The sequence below is a fragment of the Tenrec ecaudatus genome, chromosome 17 (genome assembly GCF_050624435.1).
Source record: "Tenrec ecaudatus isolate mTenEca1 chromosome 17, mTenEca1.hap1, whole genome shotgun sequence".
NCBI classification, from domain to species: domain Eukaryota; kingdom Metazoa; phylum Chordata; class Mammalia; order Afrosoricida; family Tenrecidae; genus Tenrec; species Tenrec ecaudatus.
The window spans coordinates 44156513-44177303 of record NC_134546.1 but is presented as its reverse complement, the minus strand read 5'-3'; the positions used below and the strand labels follow the sequence as shown (position 1 = coordinate 44177303).

General features: G+C 37.0%; 1 protein-coding gene and 1 pseudogene across 18 annotated transcripts in view; both read left to right on the top strand.

Moving 5' to 3' along the window:
• Positions 1 to 20791, top strand: part of NRXN1 (neurexin 1) — a 1245618-nt gene that overhangs the window by 34923 nt on the left and 1189904 nt on the right. Inside the window, exon 2 of one of the 18 annotated variants that reach the window (XM_075535223.1) lies at positions 1826 to 1831. The exons of the other annotated variants lie outside the window; for them this stretch is intronic. Coding sequence (XP_075391338.1) covers positions 1826 to 1831 — 6 coding nt within the window. The remainder of the gene's footprint in view (positions 1 to 1825; positions 1832 to 20791) is intronic. 18 annotated transcript variants of the gene reach the window in all.
• LOC142430212 (transcription factor BTF3 pseudogene) lies at positions 11617 to 12091 on the top strand (annotated as a pseudogene).

Here is a 20791-nt window from a genome sequence, read left to right as displayed (position 1 = left end):
CAGTGACATTCTAATTAGTACGTGAGTTCTCTTATTTGGAATGAGAATATTCAAATACAGCTGAAATTTATGAAGACTTTACTGCTTTGCTTGTATGTATTTGTATTAGTGAGTTATAGTTCATTAGATATTAATATTGCTATCTTAATAAATACATTGATATTATTACTATGATTGCTTTTATTTTATTTATGATTGGTTTTAAATGATAGCACTGTAGTTAATAGACAAGATAAATTACAGAAGAAATGGAAAAAACATACATAATTCCAATAAGCCAGAAAAATAATTTTTGATCTGTCCTCCTTGGATCACTATTAAATTTGACCCAGCTTTCTGTTTTCTTGATTATACTTGATTTTTCCAGAAAAAAAATTTATGTAGCTTTCTCTTTTAATTTTTTCCCTCATCTAAAAAATACAGAAATCTAAATGGCATTATAAAATATAAGTACATATAAGTGTCAAAGTGATCCACATTTTAAGAAAATTATATGTTGACTTTCAAAATGTCATTTATATCATTCTAAATTAAACTTAATCATGTTTAGCTGTTAACTACTTTCAATCTGTTTTCCTTGGGAAATTTTCGCCATGCACAGACTTGAATAAAGGCAGTACAGAGGAAGCTTGCACATTTAAAGAAATCACGACTACTTTCAATTCACAGCAAACATAATCATATAGTTTAAATGTTTTCTTACAACCTTTTATATCCACATTGGGGCCATTACAAGTAAAGGTGGAGAAAAATATCCTTATGGACTCATTTCCCTTTTTAAATATAATTAGAGCCAGAGAAATTCCAATATGGCTCTAGACAGTAAACCCAAAATGGCCATACAAGGTTAACCACCCTTGTGCTCACTTCCCAGGGTATGCAGACTGTAAATAATATCTACTTACTGAAACCTAGGTTATATGCAGATCTTAATGCCAAAGAAATCCCTGAAATGTGGATTGACATTTTGTAACCTAGTGGTAGTTGAGAGCCACCAGTATATCCAAGGGAGAAGTACGAGACTTTCTGCTCCAATAAAGAGTCTGCGAAACCCACCGGGGCAGTTCTACCCTGTCCCGTAGGGTTTCTATGAGTTGGCATCAACTCAATGGCAGTGAGTTTTTTCAGCCAACTACCCTTTGCTCTCTAGTTGAACGATTTGACTGTTGGAAGAGCAGTGTGGAGGGGGGTTGGTGGTGGCGCTTTGCAGCACCATGTCTCCATATCCAGAGAGCAGAATTTCCTTAACATGATTCTGATTGATTTTTTTAATAATTAAAACTTCTTTTAATTTCTTATTGTGTATTGGGTGAAAGTTTACAGAACAGATAATCAGCTTGGCATGCAGCAATTCATGTACATGAAGGGAAGGTCAGACTCTCCTTTCATTCCAATTAAAATATTTTCATCTATGCTTTTTCCCTGGAAGATGATAGTTTTTTCATCTGTGCTTTTCCCTGGAAGATGATAGTTTCATTTAGGTGAATATTATTCTAATAAGACACTTACACATTTGGACATTTTGCAAAAAAGAAAGAAAGGGAAAAAAAGAGAATTAAAAAACACAGACAGAAAGATCACCCACCCTCAAATTCTCTATTTATCATTTTCCCAGCAAAGAGACTGGCTGACTTTTCCTGCCATCCTTTTAATCATGGAAGCTCACTTTTTTCCTAACACCTCTCCTTGCAGAACCATTTATCATTCATTATCATACGAACTCCACAGAGCCCAGACACTTCCCTCAGTTATAGCCCGGCCCGCTGGTGAATGGGCTCGGAAGACCAGAACCTATTTAAATACTTACCTAGTGATTGAGATATAGATGTGTGTGTGTGTGTATATATATATATATATATATATATATATATATATATATATATATATATATATATATACACAAATCAAAATGCTACAACCATGAAGGTTCCTTGGTACCATGAGGCCCTGAGCCAGAATGACAGCCTTGGGGGCATCCCACCTGAGGTCTCTGTCTAGTCACACAAGAGTTATTGTTGGGAATCTCAGAATTGTCCATGTTATACCAAACCAGGGCTTGCCTGCAGTTTAGTTTACCCCTGAACAAAAGCTAAACTACTCACTGGGAGGCAGTATTAAAAAAAAAAAGCCACGGCCATCTTTCCAGACTCTTATCTTCAGATACCATTCCCTTGGGCCTCTCTGTCTTTGCCACTCATTTGTCATGTGACCTTGACTCACTGAGTGGGATGGAGCCACCTCTCAGATCTTCTCAACTTGACAAAGCATCATTTCTCTGTTTTGGGCCCTTTTGTCAGCCCCTGCAGCAAGGTAGCTCTCTTACAAACTAATAGTAAGAGGCTTCTTGATTGATAGTCTAGACCTCACTCTAAATGCTACCATAGATGTGTTTCTTCCCTAAAACGATCTTTTATATTCAAGATTATTACCCTATATTTCTCTTGCATGGAGTGCAAACACTGTTCTTCAAGCTTGAGTGACTTTAATATTTAAAACTGAAATTCACATTGAGAATGAATTCTGTGGAAAAGAATAAAAGCGCCAACGCTCATATTTGATTACCAAGAAAGGCTTGGGCTATTTTGTATCCTGTGCTTGCAGTTGCTTATCCCCCATGTTACGTTTTCCAGTCGTTGTTCTTATATATAATTTAAAATCCTATTTTGAGTTTATGCTTCCTAAATACCTTGATTTGTGTATCACATGTATAATTTATAATATCTATAACTTTGGCAATCATCTGTTAATATTTATCGAGCATTTCCTGCATGCCAGCAAAGAGCTAATGTATTCTCCAGCAGTTACATGCCTAGAAATTAGAAGCCCTTCCTATGGAAGAAACTGTTTGAAAATGATTGCTCTGAACACGATGAAGCTTGTTGGGGAGCTGATACCAGCTTAGATTGTAGCTTGAGAGTTTCTGCAGTACCTCTCTTGCCGTGTCGTTCTCCTCCGGAGAGGAGCATTGTGACAAGCTCTAAAAGTGAGGGGATGTGTGCCAGGTCATATGCTATTGACAGTGTGGTTAGATGTAACTGAGAAACTTGAATGTCCTTTGCTCCATAATTAAGTCTAATATATATCATGCATATATATGTGTGTGTATATAAATATGAAAATTGGTATAAACTCTGATGCTATAAAGATGTGCATAACAAAATGTTTCTGACTATGTGATTCTATATAATTGGGCAAGTGGGTATTATTTTTCCATAGTTAACTCTATCAATTTTCTTGTAATGAACGTATTCCTTGATGACCATATGGGCAATGCAAATTATATTTAGCCTCAGTGCAGTTTATTAAATGTGGAATCCATTAGTCCAACTTAGTAGTTAAAAAATGTAATGTCTAGAATCAGTCTGTTTAGGTTTAAGCACTGCTGAACTCTGAAAGTGACCATCAGGTTATTGAACTGCAATTAAGTCTGTCTTCTGATCTGTGACTAAAGTCAGTGGGAATGGCTACCTTGAAAGGCAGTGACCAATATTTAACCATGAACTGCTTAGAGCTGTGCCTGTAATCAAATAATATGGTAAACACCACCTAAACCCTATCTTTTAGGGTTTGTTTGTATGCATTTTGGGGATTGAAGTGGGTGTTCTGGCAAGATTAGTTAGACTAGTGAAAGTAGGTAAATAGAAAGTAATTCAAGGTTAAAAGATATGGTTGTGAAAGAATAAAGTTTTAGAAAATGCTTTGGAGCATAATAAAAATATTTTCTCCCTCAAAGTAAATGGCTTAGATAGAACCCAGATAAAGGGTTGGTTTGGGTGTCTGTAAATTATTGATGATATGAATAATCCTTCGTAAATAGTGTGCCAAGCAGTTTAATGTGTACGTGTGATAGTGTATGGAATAAACTCTGTTATTTGGATTCTATGATTGTACTGGCATTCCAATTCTACAGCATTCTCCCCGGGATGGAAAATCTCTGGGTTACAGTGTACTGACGTCTTTAAAGTTGGACTGATAAAGAATATGGACACGAGTCTTAGAATTCAAAGGAGCCATAACAAGTTGGAAAATTGAACCATTAATAGAATAAAGTCAGATTGAAACAAAGTTGCAGTCTCTGGCTAATGAAGGAGAGTCGCAATGAAAATATGAACGGAAATGATCTGAGGATCCAAGGGAAACTCCACTAGAACAAGCAGTGAATAATTACTATATACTTTAGTTCATGAAATTTCTTGCGGTCAGTGTGGTGTGATGGAAAGAACGCTGAACTAACTGTGTTGACCTGGGTTGTCTAGAGAAATGGAACCAGTGGCACTTATTTAGAAATGAGATTGAAATTTATATCAAGATGTAATTTTCTATCAGAAAGGTGCCCCAGGGTAGTCCAACTCAAGCCTATGGATCTGATGGTAGCTGGAGCCTTCTTCAGGTTGATGATACAGCAACAATGCATGGGAAGCAAGGACATCACTGGCTGGCGGAGATAGTCTAGTGGGTGTAAGGTCTATGGGAGTGTGGCAGTGTGCTGGTAACTCTCTGGATGCACCTTGAGGCAGACACAGAGTCACAGCAAGATGGAATGCAAAGGGGCAAAAGAGGAAGGAAAGTGTCTAAGGTGTCTCTCTTATAGAAAAATCCACACCCCAAAGGAGACATCATCATGCTGTGACTTGATTGATAGTTTGGGCTCCACGCCTCTGAAAGTTGACACATAATATGTTACATTATCATATAAATGTGGGCCCAGCAACAGTGATGCATGCTTTGCTTCTCATTCAGTAAAATGAAGGACTTGGGTACTTTATGGTTTCTTCAAACCAAATTATTAGGGACCTTGATGGCTTAGTGGGTTGTGCATTGGGGCTATGAACCACAAGGTCAATAGTTCAAAACTACCAGCCATGATCTACAGGAGAAAGATTAAACATTCTACATTCTATACTCATGAAAACTCTTGGGGACTGTGGGTTAGAATCAACATGATAGCAATGAGTAATGTCAAATAACTGTGATTACTTCCTCTTTTAAACAAATAATACTCAACTTTTCCTACCATGACCATCATTTGTCACCCCTTGAGTGTACTCATTCCTAATATATGGAAATTTAAAATATTATGCTCTTTATGTGTTTGATCTATTTGATTTCCCCCCTTGTGTGCCATTTTATAAATCACTAGAGAAACCTTGAAGGAGCCTGGTGGGGCAGTGGTAAGCAATTGGGTTGATGGTTCCAATCCGCCATCTTCTTGGCAGGAGATTTCAGCCATGAAAAACCTAAAGTGGTACTTATACTTCGTTCCACATACAGTACCTCTATCAACTGGGCTAAGTTCCACAGCAATGGGCTGGCTGCTGTACCTTATAGTCATAAAAAATTTCATCATTATGTGAAATCATGCATTTAGCAAATTTTATTTGCATTATTTTACTGATAGGCAAGGTAGAAACAGCCTGGGACTTCATATTGTTGGGATCCACAATCAGTACCATGGAAGCAATGGTTAAACATTCAAATGGCATATTGCCTTGGGCAAATCTTTAAAGTTTTGAAGAACAAAAATGCCGCTTTGAGGACTAAACTTCTCCTGACCCGAGCCTCTGATGCATGTGAAAGTTGGGCAATGATGAAGGAAGATGGCAGAAGAATCGATGCATTTAAATTGTAGTGTTGGAGAAGAAGATTGAGAGTACTAACGAATCCTGGGAAAATGAACAGGTATATCCTGGATGAAGGACAGCCAGGATACCCCTTAGGAACCAGGAGGGTAAGGCTTTGTCTCACTTACTCACTTACTCTGGGCATGTTATCAAGGAAGACCAGTACCCGGAAAAGACATTATGCTTAGTAGAGGAGAGGATCAGGGACAAAGACAAGGACTTCTGAGGTGGATGGACACAGTAGCTGCATTGCTAGGCTCCCAAATAAAAGCAGTGGTGAGGATGGCGTAGGACCAGGCAGTGCTTTGTCCTGTTGGCCGTCCATAATATTGCTGCAAATTGGAACTAACTCAAAGGCACCTAACAACAAAAACAACGTGGGCTTGTTGATAAATTACAAAGATATTTAATTGCCTTTAATCTTATATACTGTATCAACTCATTTCCATTTCTGATAGTACCAAAGGCACCCTGGAGGGTCCAATAAAAAAACACGACTTATTTCTAGATGAGTGAAACAAACATAAAAGGAATTGAAGGAGAGGCAAAGTTTATTGAATGTCTTACTTATTACAAAGGCTTCTTTATTTCCGTATACCTTCTCTCTAATCCTCATGGGGTTCTCCCTGATTTCTTTCAGGTCCTGCCAGCAGTTTGTGTTCACAATAGATAGCATTTGGGCTACACTGAGCAGTGCTTTATGTACACTAAGCCTGTTTGGATCCCCTCCTCTGCATGATGGCGTTCTTATTATAGTTCTACTGTGTCTGAGATGTTTAGGGAGTTAGCCTTTTACGTTCTCTTTGTATTTGCTCAAAGGCACATTTTCAGGGAAGAAGGTTGGAGCTTAAATTCTATCTGCTAATCGCCGAGTGACCTTGTACAGGATTATGTAATCTCTGCCTGCAACATTTATTTTCTATGAAGCGAAGCTGGTACTCTATATAGCTCTTTGACTGGTTGGTTTAGGAGCAAATGAGACCATATATCGATAAAACCCTGGTTATGCTAGCTAATATTTGGAGGCACTTTGTATAGATACACTTTTTATACAACCACCGACACACATTTGGATATTTTTATACCCAACAATAGTTCGATGGTGTCTGATACTGAAACTACTCAATGTGTGCACAATTACCATGTTCTGTTGGGATGTTTTTATTATAACTGTTCTATCTGCATATAGACTAACTTATTCTATCTGAGAATATAGACTAGAGGCTTGCCGTTTTGTTGAGGAGACATTTGTGAATAGACAGAACAGCCAGGCTGCCACTTATTTATTCTACCTCTGCTGCTCTCTTTCTGGGTTGTCTAAGGGCAGAGACTGGTGTAGATGAGGGAAAGCCAGTGAACTGGCAATTCCATTGTGCTTCCTGCTTCTCTTAGATTGAGTGTAGGCTTAAAGATGGAGAGATTCACATATGCATGCACTTGATCTGGATTGTCTCCTTTTACATCATTTCTGATGTAAATAAAAATAAACTGTCTGTGGAATAATAGTAGAAATGCCAGAGTAGTTACCTCAGGGGGAAGCATTTCTAATGGGATCTTTTATTGAAACTGAAGCTATGAGGATGGAGTTGAAAATGAAAGCCTTATATTACATTGGTGCCTTTTAATAACTTTTATTTTTTAAATTCCTTTTATTTCAGAGGAATGTGCCTGTTTGAATTTCATTCCCAAGGTACTATATTACCTCTTTCCCCCGCCTCTATAAATAGAGTACATATTAAATGCCAAACTTTTCTGGTCCTATTGTCCAAATCTTCCTCCTTCAAGTGCAAAGACGTCCTTGATAGAAGCAAAGTCTGCCCAGGTAGTCAAAGATAAACAGTGTTACAGAGAACAGGCAGAATATGAACGTAGGGTGAAGACATTTTGAAGGGAAGCCTGGCCTGCTGAGGGCATAATTATTAGCAATTGCAATACTATTGCCATGTTAAATAAATTGTTAGGACTATGTATCAGCAAGCTAATTTTCAAGGCTATCCTTCTAAACTCAGTTCTCTATCCTTAGGAAAATCAATATCAGTGAAATGTTTCATCAAGATTATTCCTTCATTTAAGGATAGGGTTTTTTTTAGGAGGTTACCTTTGTAGAAAATTGGGTGGGGGTGGAGCTCAAAGGGAATATCCCATTTACCTCTCATTTAAATATATAGCTATCTGAGGTATATCTCACTCCATTATCATTCTAAGTGTGTAAGCTAAGGGATTTCTTTGTCCATTTGGGACTCTGAGCATTTTGGTCAGCACAAGAGTGATCGATGTGGCGAGCTGGTGGTAGAAAAGGAAACATCTGACTATTTGCCTATAGGTTGAGAGTTCACAGATCACATTACTGTTTAATAGGAACGTAACATGAATGCAATTCCAAATCTGAATTTGAAAATAATATTAAAAATGGAGAGGGAGAAACAACAGAAGTTGAAGTATATGTCTTTACTTGGTGACAGAACTAAAACCCATACATCATTCAGGCTTCTCTCTGTGCTCTGCAGAGCTAACAAAAATCAAGTATATAATTTTCCTCAAAGAATAAGTTATGTTACAAAGAATTGAAAATAATACTTAACTGTTCGTTATGCATATCTAAAAATGATATAAAAAGATTTATGAAAATATTGAACAATTGTTGTAAACCATGTGACTGTAAAGTTTCATTGACATATAGGTGGAGGAAAAAGACTGCAACGTAATCAATGAAATAAAAGTTTTTACCTTTGATTAACTTTTAACAATAAATTTCAAAAACATGTTACAGAAAAAAAAAGCCAAGGGATAAATAAAAATTTTATAATATAATAATGGTTTTGTATTTTAACTGTAAAGAATTTTTACAACTCATTAATAATAAATAATACAAAACAACAATGATCAAAATATTTGAATAGGCAGTTATTTAAAGAAGCTACCCAGAGGGCAAATACCCACATGAACCGATGTGTCATTAGGAAATGTAAAGTTAGAGTGAGATCCCACTCTTGGTTAAATAGCTGAAGAAAAACAAGAAAAGAGAAACTGACAATATTAAGTGCTGACAAGGATGCAGAGCAACTAAAACTCTTGTGTATATTGCTGGTGATAAGAAGAAATGATAAAGCAAATTTGGCAAGCAATTGAAATTTTTCTAATAAAATTTAAGCACATGGTTGTTGTTTTGATATTAGTTGCCGTTCAGTCAACTCATAGAATGAGCACTGTCCAGTCCTGTGCCATCCTCAAAATACTCTGTTTGAACCCTTTTGCAACCACTGCGCCGATCCATCCCACTGAAGATCTCTCTTTCTCTCACACTCTATCAAGGGATGGCCTTTCTATCATTTGATGAATCGAAAAACATTGTGGTACATTCCTTATAACCCGTCTATTCATCAGTGTTATCAGTAAAATGAACAAAATACTAAGTGTATTCAGCAACATGGCCGACTCTCAAGCACTGTTCACCATTGAAAGAAGCCAACCTAAAGCCAACATGCTGATGACTCGATTTCTATAATATCTAGAAATGACGAGGTGATATGAGCAGAAAGCAATTGTTGGCTTCCAGGGACTTGGACTGGGGGATTAGATGGAAGTGGTTTGTATCTTGGATGTGTTGGCAGTTAAATGATTATAAGCATTTTAATAGTCCATAGAACTGCACACTGATTTTTACTTGATGGGATTTATATCTCAAAATAGCTTTAGCAATGACATCCATACTTAAATATTGGGTGTGTTCACAATAATGAGATGAATGCATCCATTCCATTAACCTAAGGGTAAAGTCTGAAATTTCTTTTTTCAGTGGTAAATATCCAGATATGTTAAAATTGAAGATGGTATAAATTTTGATGATCCTATTACATTGTTTAGTTTGTACTGATCATACTTCCAAGTCGTGAAGGTTAGCATGATTTTTAAAACCTAAAACATTGAATCCCAGAATATAAGAAAGAAAAGATCGATTGATTCTCAGATTCTCAGAAGATCCGAGTTGTACAAAGGAAAAATAAGGGCGAGAGAAACAGAGGGACAGGCAGAAAATAAGAATATGAAACTGGGAAGATCAGGATGTAGTGGATTATAAACAAGCAGGAAAGATAGAGACCTAGGTAATAACATTTTTGTGTTGAGCAGTTCATATGTTCCAGTCATTATGATTTCCATTGTACATAGCTATTCTTATTTAATCCTCACAACAGGCTAAATGGAGTGGGTACTGTTATTAATCCCATTTCTTGGAAGGGAAAACTAAGGCTTTAGGGTAGGGCTTATCTCAGAGAGCTAAGGAATGGAGACACGAGCATTTTGCAGTTAGGTGCAACTGCTGCTAAAGCCTGTGCTCCGGTTACTTGCATGGAAAAGCGTTTTAAGATATGCTGCTACTTCAATGAATTATCTCACTTGTTTAAAATCAAGGTGCGCTTGTAGTGATTCATATGAGGAAAAGGCAGCCAGTTAAACAAAGGAAGGAATATGAAACAGATACGGACAGATTTACCTCCCCTTGGTTTGCTCTAATGCTCGCACGTCCTGACATTGACATTCACTTTCCAAAAGTTCTTGCCCTCGGTGAGAGTTGTTCATTTAGCCTTCTTGTTTACTGCTCTCTTCTTCACAGTAACCAAATCCATAAAATGTCTTGGTTCTCCTCACCAAGGGTTTCTTTGGAGAGAAAATAAATATAAATAATTTCTTCCAAACATCTGTATTATTTCAAGGTGGGTACTTTACCAAAAATATATATATATTAAATGTTGGCCAATATCATAAAACAGAGAATGGCAAGATTGCTCATCTATGTAAAATAAAGGTGATTTGGTTATGTCACAGGAATGTCAATCCATGTCACAGGCAATACTGTTATAGACACAGGTGCACTGCATTATGTAATCAATCAGGTCTGACATTTTTATCAAGAGCTTATTAGCCTTATTACTGCCCCCAGGGAAGAATTCATATCACAAAAAGAATTGTTGTTTAGGACAATGTTGTCCAGAGTAGTCATGACTAGTAAATAAACAATTCAATATCAGGTCTCCAGATCGACTCATGGATTTTCTGACTTGATAGGTTATAATGAATTTGGCCAAGGAAATCAATCCATTCTGATTGCTCACAAAAGTTATTTACCAGAGCATCATGAGAGTAGTGGACTTCAAGAGACCGAGTCTATATTGTGTATTACTTCTTTGCAACTGCCACAAACTGGACAGGGACTATTAGGGGTTAGTGGTCTCTTACATGCATAGTTCTACTTAGTATTCATTAACCCCCAAGGATATATGCAAATCCTAAATTATTATTGGTTCATTAGCAAGCACTTCCAAACAACCAAGTAGCATCAAAATTATTTCACATTAAAAAAAAGTCTCTTAGTTCTCTGTGTTCCAAACTTTGACTAAGACACCCATTTATGAATCTTTTTATATGCATGCTGATCAGGATTTTGTAAACTTATAATCTAAAAAATCACATATGTATTCTCAATTGAAGTAATTGTATCATCATGTATATCCTCTGTCTACCTATGAACTTAAGTGGATGGATTTGAGAATTTTATGAACTGACCTTTGGGCTGTTTCATTTCAGCTTTGACTCAGATTTTCCATCACTTTTATCTCGTGCATTATTTCCTTTCATTCATCCTTAGCTCTGTCTTTGAGGTCAGTAATTTGTACTCCATCTCTCTCCAACCTGAAATGATTTAACAGTGCTATAGAGTTGTTATTTCAAAAGTTATACACTTAAAAGTATCTCATAGTTTTCAATGGTAGGATGGTGGGATGGTCTACTTAATTAGTATTAGAATACACACACACCCATTCTAGTGCTTTTATATTTCTCCCATGGTAATCTTTTCTTTAATTAGGATAAGAAACTCTCTTTAGCTCTAGCTGCCATCTTGCGTCCCCATCTGTGCCTAACCTCAGCTGGTCTGCCAAAGCCAAAGACCCCTGAGCGCCAGCCCTAGTCCCCGCGCGGCCCTATTTCCTCTGAGAACAAGATGAAAGAGATGGCCATGAATCAAGAGCAACTCTCCAAACTGCAGGCACAAGTGTGCATAGGTGGGAAAGGAAGTGTCCACAGAAAGAAGGTGGTTCACAGAACAGCCACAGCAGATGACAAAAGACTGCAGTTCTCCTTCAAGAAGCTAGGGGTAAACTCTATCACTGGGATTGAAGAGGTGAATATATTTACAAACCAGGGAACCATGATCCACTTTAACAACCCCGAAGTCCAAGCCTCACTGGCTGCGAACACCTTCACCATCACCGGCCAGGCTGAGACACTGCAGCTGACAGATGCTCCCCTGCGTCTTGAACCAGTTGGGCGCAGACCTCCTGACTAGCTTACGGAGACTGGCCGAAGCACTGCCAGAGCAATCTGTGGATGGAGAGGCCCCATTTGCTACAGGAGAGGATGAGGATGACGAGGTTCCAGATCTTGTGGAGAACTTGGCTGAGGCATCCGAATGAGGCTCACTGATTTGAGTCGGCTTCTCAAGGGGAAGATGAAACTCCAGGAAGTGACTTGCAGCTGCTATTTTATATGATGGCTGTTTTTTAAATGTGTTTTGTGTATGGATCTGATAAAATATACATCTAATATTTTTAAGCCCGTGCCTTTCGGCCTTTGCAGCTCTTTTACGTTTTTGCTTATATATGATTCAATCTTTGCCGCCACATACACTGGAAAAGCCTGGGAATAAATTTGAAACAGAAGTTAATAAAACCCTTTGCCTAGTAAAGCAAGAGAAACTCTCTTTAGAGTGCTGATTTTATTCAAATGTAGAGTGATCATTTGTTTTTCTCAACCTTTTATTTGAGAAGTCATGGATGTTGGTGACATTGACAAAAGTCTGCCTGCTGTTTAGAAATACATTGTGTCCTAATGACTCACTATCTGGGCTTTACAAACAGACTACATTGACCATGAACTCAGCTCAGTCAAGGAATAGCTATTGTGAAAATGACTTAAATGCTCTATCATTTTTCCATTTGTAATGATAGAATAACAATATGAACTTCATAGGGTTCAGGAGCCCATAGCAACATACACACCCAAGTCCTGAGAATGGCACCAGAAGTGCAGTGACTTCAAGGAATATTGAGCTCATTGTCAGGATGGTGATGGAGACGGAAACAGTGGTATTAGCGCCGGAGAAAAAAGAGTTGTAGGTCACAATTTAGCATCCTTATCTTTTCTTCATGGCCAATATCTCATCACCCTAAAGCTACAGCCCCAATGTCTCTACATAATGCTTTTGCCAAGAAATATGTACCATTGCTGTGCCCTGCTCACTCTTCCTCAGTTTAAGACTTGGAAGTCATGAAGAGGGGAGAGACTGACTGGCCTCAGTGCTCTGAATGCACTTTCTTCTTGGCACTTTTTTTTTCTCTCAGTCACAGCACTTCAGTATTTTTTCTCACATGCATTTTAGTCTGCGACGTGCAATTTCAGAATATACTTCTCCACACATTTTCCCCGTCTGATTTCTATTTTTAAGTTAATCTTCAAAATCTATCATCTGTCTCTGTCAATCTCTTTTGTTTTCTGCTACTCTTCTAAATCTTTTAAAAATATGTTGTCTGTCATTTCATGGGGTTTTGGAGTAGAAAGAAAAATAGAATTTGTTGTATCAATAATCATAATCAAATAATTTTTCAGGTGAATGTAATAATATACAAATGAAAAACATCTCAATGCATTTATACTTTCTTTATAGTGGGAGTAGATGCTGATGAGATATAATTTGAGGTGTGATAGAAGCTATTTACAGCTTAATAATTTTTCCTTTTCACTCCCTTATATCATTCAATTACTTTGTGAATAATAGCTAAATAAGTCTCTGTTCTATCATATACAATATCAACTTTTTCAGCCACTGAGTTTGATAATTCATTACAATGGACATACAGAACTCAGAATCAATTCTGGTAATTAAGGATGCTTACAAGGGTTATTAACAAGTTATCGTTAACCAGGATTAGTAAATAGTGAGAGTACAGTCATTAGCATAAAGCAACACCTCTCTTCAGCCAGTAGCCAAATTTCTCTCCATTCCTCAGCCTTACAGCCACATGGTCCCTTGGCGTCTGTATCCCTGGCCAGGAAGCCAACCAGAGATGCTCTGACTCATAGTCCTGATGGACTGTCGCTACTCCCCTTTGCTATCTCATGGTCTCCTTGCCTTGTCCTCTGCTCTGCCGCCACCACTTCACACAGGGATCTCCAATGTTTTAACTTTCTGTGATCCTGGGACTTCTCTCTGCTTTCAAGATGTCCCTTCTACAACATAGAGGAATGACTTTGATGGAGGTATGGTGTTTTGTCTGTCTGCAAACCATATCAACGAGGAAACAGAGGATGTGACTCAGTTCATACCCTCTTCCAAATTCAAGATTTAATCCGACCTTAATCTTGTCTATTAACATTAGCAGAAAACATCTCCCCAAATGAGTCTATAACTATGGGTATACAGCACAGAATTATAGCACATCACTTAATGAATTATGTCTGGAAGGGCAATATTAATTGATTACATCTCAGCCTCCCTATGTGTAATTACTTTTGTCTAAAATAGAGCACAACCTTGGGAATTGTATTGGTATTAGAGATACATCCAATGTACTTCTACTTTTAACACAGGGTATTTGGTTTAGATTTGGTAAGAAGACAAAATAAAACAGTTTGAATATTCTAAAAATAGTCCTATTTCAGAGAGAGCCTCCAGCCTATGACTCAGCAGAAAGAGTTGTGGTTGTTTCTCTTAAATGGAACTCTTCAGGGAAGATTCTTTTTGTGTGATCGGCAAAGTAGAACTACTATAGAGAAGGGATTGGCAGATTTTCCTCTAACGGGCTGGATGGTAAATATTTTAGGCTTTATGGGCCACAGACAGTTTCTCTTGCATATTTCTTGTTTTGTTCTACTATTTTCTGAAATAAAATAATAAAACCCAGACCGAACTGTTGGGTTATGTTATATCATAAAAGTCAGGGAAGGGCAATGAGACTGTTTGATTAAAGTTGTTTGTTTTGTTTTTTGTTTGTTTTCTTTTTAAGTGCCTTCCTGCATTAGAAATCTTTTCAGATTTTTAAAGGTTGTGGGTGGTTCATTGATAGAATTCTTAACTTCCAGTTAGAAGTCTCAGGTTTAGTTTTAGTTGCGCGTTGAGTTAAGCAACAGGATGCTAACCAAAAATTCAGCAGGTCTAAGCAAAGGCAGGAGAAGGCTTTGACAGTATTGGTCCATAGGTATGCACAGTTTCAGAAACCCAATGGAGTTGTTCCATCCTGTCTTATGGGGCCGCTATGAACTGTCACATACTCTATGACAGTGGATTTGTTGATTTGTTTGGTTTGGTTTTCCACACTGCAACAGACTTGGATAAAAGGCCTGATAATCTAATTACAAAAATATCGGCCACTCAAAACCCTGGAGATCACAAGGTCTGGCTCACAAGTGATCATGGGGTGATCTAGAACCCTGCAACATTGTGTTAGGTTGTGCATGGGATCCCCCTGAGGAGGAACTGACAGAATGTCTGCTAACAACAATAGTAGTTACCAGGTCAATGGGTCAATCCAAATTATAGACTCTGAAAATTATGAATTCCATTGCAGCTATTCTATAAAACTTCATATAAATGTGAACAGTGGCTATATCTGTGTCTCTGTGCATCTATTATGGAAATGAAAAGCATTTTAATAATGAATATTGAAAGTCAGTGAAAGAGAGGAAGGGCCCCAGAGAGAACAACTGACACAGTGGCTGCAGCAATGGACTCAAGCATTGGAACAATTTGGAGGAGGGGGCTGGATCCGGCAGGGTTTTGTTCTGTTGCGTGTACATAGGGTCCCTGTGGGTTGGAACTGACTCAATGGCACTTAACAAACAACAATCAAACTTTAAAATAGTGTTGCCCACAAGCCATGTGTAAATGCTGATTATATGTGCCAATTTTACCATTTATTTTTTTATTTTTAACCTGCAGTTTTTAAAAAGGTTATTATGAGTTTCTTGGTAGTTTTGTGTTGCAATTCTAATCCTCAGAGCTATCATTTTGGAAATAGTTGCTTTAAATAAAAGAAACGTATAATTTTTCTCCAATATTAGCCAACAAGCATTTGCTAGTAGTAGATAGTAACTTTTAGATATATTTTCATTGCCCCCACGAGGCTTTCTGTTCAGTAAAAAGGAGATGAGTCATCATAGACTTCCTATCAGAGCCGATGTGCAGTAGTATACCATCCATGGATCTGAAAAATTATTATTACATATTTTAAATTTTCAATATTTTGGATTTTCTTGGTTATTTCTGTAATAAGCAAAAGTACCCTGATATAAACATATAAGCAAATTAAGTCTTTCCTTAAGACTTTTCTTAAGAGTATGAAGCTCATCCAGTAACGAGTAACAATTGCCTTAAGAGTATGAAGCTTAACTAGTAATGAGTAACAATAGTAACAATTTGGGGGGGGGAGCTTATTTTGCTGTCATTCTCTCTTGAAAATCTCTAAGACATGAAGAGGAACAGCAGCAAGCACATGAGGAAGGAAGACCATCAAGAGTTTCCTATCAAACAGAAGGAAAGCAATCAGTGCCACTTGTTGACTTAGTATCTCCTGATATTGTTGTAGTCACCCAAGACATATTAAAACACATTCTCTCTTTGAAGTTTGAGCTGCGGAAGTGTCCCAACATGGATCTAAAAGTTTGTTCTCCAGGAGGAGATATAACCCCAGGCAAACTTCAAAGCAAATATTTAAGGCCATTCAATTCAACTTAATTAAGTGGCAAAAATCAGAAATCAAGATATGTATAGCATATCTGAATTGATAATTAGTAAATTTTCTGTGATTGTGAATAGGAACTCTTAATATAACAAATGTACAGTAAATTTTTATTGGGAAGGAAGGCTTTAGTAATTTGATTAATAAAGTAGAATTATGTAAATAAAATTATCTGAGATCTTAATTTTCAGGAAGAATGAGTGAACAAGTGAATAAATTGTGGAAGGATGTAAATTGTCCTGGATTCACAGAAGTGTCAGGGAATTCTATTTAAGTAATCACAAAAGAAATTACAAATATATTTAAAATAGAAAGTAAAAGCCAAAATAACATTTTGAGCTTGGACCATTTTCTTAAGTGTATGGCAACAATTGTATTTTGAAGACATAAAGTAATCAAGAGATATTAAAAATACTGAGGCAATCTTTTCTTCATTTTCTTCGTGTAAGCATTTTGGTAGTCAGAAGCAAGCTTTATAAGGTTCAGTTTGGAGGAAAACCTAGATGAGGTATTGAGTGGGGTATTGTTGGTATCTTAGGGTTAAGAATCCTCCTGGTTGTTTCTGTAAGGTGAGGTTTGGGTAAATGTCAGTTATATTTATTAGTTAGTGTCTACATATGATGCATTTCCTCTGTGTAAGGGACATTATGTTAATATTAATAATAACCAAAGCCTTTTTGATGGCAGATTAGAAATATTCCTTACACAGCCTAGATTCAGAGCAAATACCACATGAATATTCTGCTGCCAAGTCCAAATTAATTATTGATGAAGTACAGGACCAGAATGGTTTTAGTACATGACTTGCCTTTTTAAGAAAGACTTCTCACTAATAAAACTAGAGGTGAGATAACACAATTTCCAGAAATGATTTATTCCTAGATCCAAATAAATAGAATTTTTGTGTCCTTCAGAAATATTCTTCTGCATAAAAACTGCATAAAAATTTCCCCATAATGAAATAGATTTTAATCCCCACCAGCCTCACCCAGGACCCTGGGCCACCCCCGGTCACGAGAGGTGGGGAGAAAAAATACACCTCAACCCTCAAGTTGCCTGGCTAACCTGTAGGTTAAACCTGATGTTTTCTCTCCATAACTACTTGCCGGTTTGATACTAGCCGTTGTGGATCTGTACAGTTTATTTCTCCATACAGCATGAAATAGAAGTTTATTTTATAATGTACCAAGATAATGGATGGTGACTCCGAGGTTAAAGGACTCTTATTTTCAGCAATTATTTTCAAGACCATCATTTTATTTTCTTTCCTTAATCTGCATTTATTTTCAGGAAAATGATTGAATGATTGCTAAAAACTTTAAACTCTAAGTAGAGTTTACACACACACACACACACATCACCAGGAGAAAAGTTGTACTTAGCTCTGCAATCCCTTTGCTGCCTTCTGTAATTTCTGAGTTGAAAGATGGCAAAAAAAGTCATGTAACACCAAGAAACATTTTAACAAACTGTTCTTTAGGCTACAAGCTAATGAATCACTTTAGGATCACTGAGTAAATTACAAAAGTAGAAACTTTTTTTTTTTTTACAAGACATTTAGCCGACCATACAAATGATTGGCATAATGTCAATTTGTCCTGACTAGACAATTTGACAAAAATAGATTGGGTAATTTTCTTATAATTATAAGAAGTAAGTGTTTTACTTTAAAATGTAGTTTTGCTCTTCTGGCAATTCATGCTCAAGAGAAGGGCTGGGGCCTCCCATTCCCACTGCTTAATTACAAAATGAGTATCTACAATCGCTCTTTGAAATGTAGACTGGTATTGAATACATTTCATTTGAATGCCACAGTGAGGTTGTTTGCATGGAAGAGACACACTGTTAGAGCAGTTAAAGAGGGCAGCACAGTGCTTTGAAGTGAACATAGCAAATGTTGTATTACGGGTACTCTCTTTGGACACAATACTGCAGAACGGGTGTGTAGAAAATATAGTGGCAATTAAATAAATATATTTATAGCAAAATAAAGGGAAGCTTTCTCAGTCAATTTGTTTAAAAAATCATTTTATCACTTTTTATTTCCTATTGTTACGATAGCAGAAATAGTAAACGTGGATGGCATTAATCAATGAAAGTTATGAACTCATTGTGGACAACAATTCACCCCACCTGTTCTAGAGTAGGACTTTATCTCTCAGGGGTCCTGCTTAGAGGACTCCTGCACCCTGTCAATCTCTGTGGGCAACATCTCCAGCATCCCTTGGAGAGCCCCACGTGGTTAAGCATTCATTTGATCTTGGCACAAGGAGGTTCTCAGCACGACTCCAGGTCCAAAGGACCCACTCAACTCCTGGCTCTACTTTCTGCGAGATAGTTAGCTTCATCATTCTCTGTTGCTTTGTTTAATCTCTTTTATAGATCAAAAGAGATTGACTCAAGATACAATCTAATTTAATAGATTGCATTCTGGCTCATTAACGCAACTTCCTCTAATATACCTCATTAACGTGCTAGAAGACAGGATTTACAAGAGGATAATTACCTCAGATTACAAAAATGAAGAAAAATTATATAATATGAGAATCACAGCCTTGCCAAGTTGATCATTATGGGGGCAAAAATCCAATCTGTAATTAGTCGCAGAGCATCTTTAGTGCACAGGTAGTGTTAGCTACTCTTGAGACAACTCCAAATCATAGTGACCTTGTTTATAGCAGCACGTTGTCCACCCTCATGCTCTGTCATATGTGTGAGACCACGGTTGTGGCTATTTTGTCCATCGATGTCATTGAGGGCTGTCTTCAATGTTGCTCATGCTCTACTTTACTGGTCTCTTTATTAGCAACGGATCTTGCCTGATGATGTATCCAAAATAAGGGAGCTAAAATTTTCTTCTCTTCTTAGAGAGCATTCTGGTTTTATTTCTTCTAAGAATGATTTGTCCCTTTTTTGAATAGTCCATAATAGCACCAGGCAAATGGATAGTTACAATAGACAGGACAGTAAAAAAAAAAAAAGGAAATATCATTAAATAATATCAAAGTGTGGAATTGGATGGATTGTTTATAAAGTAACCTCTTTTGGTCTACATAAATCTCCTTCCCTTAAGAGAATCCATAAAGCATGCCCAATGTGAATCCATGGGGCTCAAAAGTTAGAGTAAGATTCCTTGCTATATGGAGTAATCCAAAGTGACATGATGAATGACTTTACACATAATAGGGGTAGAATTTTCAAAATGCAGTATAACTTTTAAGTATTTTTTAACCTATAAAATAATTAAAAAGGGAAATCGTATCCCATGCCATCATGATAAAGCAATAGAGAGTAAAATAAATCTTAAGTATTACTTGTCTGACTTCTTTTTCTAGCTTTATTGTAAATAAACTGGCCACTAGCCGAAGAACAGCAAACCTGAAAATGGGTTGGTTTTCAAGGCATTTGTTAAGCAAGCAAAGCACTGTGCTGAGAATAGGAATGGACTTGCTATTGTATTGTCCACTGGGGAGGAAGTTTTGTCTTCCTTCCAGCGGGTGTAAATAGTGCATCTATTATCTCCACAGGAGAATGAACCACATAAGTAGTAGAAAGGAAGTTTCTTCTTATCATGTCTCTTGCGATTTCTCATAAGTGGAGAGGAAGACCCTTCTAATTCTGAGTCACTGATGGCCCTGTGCATTCTTGGCTGAATGGAACTTTTTAGTTTTCTCATTGGAACTCTTATAATACTACTCACAGCATCACAACAGATGCTTGCTAAATCAAATGTAGAGCTTTGAAGAAGAGTAAGGGAATATGAATTATGCTGAAATATATTTTCCCCTATATGACAGAAATGTTCTGTGTAGGGAAAGCGAATGGGAAAATTACAGAATTGCGGCACAGATTTACACTATTTAAAATAATAGCAGCTTTGTTTTTAAACTCCATCATAACACTGATTGTCACACACAGAAATACTGGAAGTTGCTCAAGGTCACATTAAGGGAGCATCCAGGGATGAAAGCCATTTAACAATTAGACATGTTTTCTTTTCTTTATTGTAATTACTATGGGAAAGCATGACAATGTATGAAGTGACTTGACTTAAAATCAGAATGTTAAATAATTGACTTGCTCCGGTGAATTTTTTAATGCCACATTTTTTACTTCATTCACCCATCAGGTCATCCAGGCAACAAATATTTAATGACACCCCTGCATCAAGCAAGCACTGTGCTCAGAAAAATGTGAAAATTATAGTAATCAGATATTCACCCAGAATTGTTTACAATATCAGAAATTGTAAGAGACAGGATTCCTAATGAAAAATTATCAGCTGAATTATGGTATGGTCATTAATAGCTCATTGTGCCAACAATGCACAAACACTAGTGTGGGTCATATAAATGTACATCTGTTGCTATTGACATATAT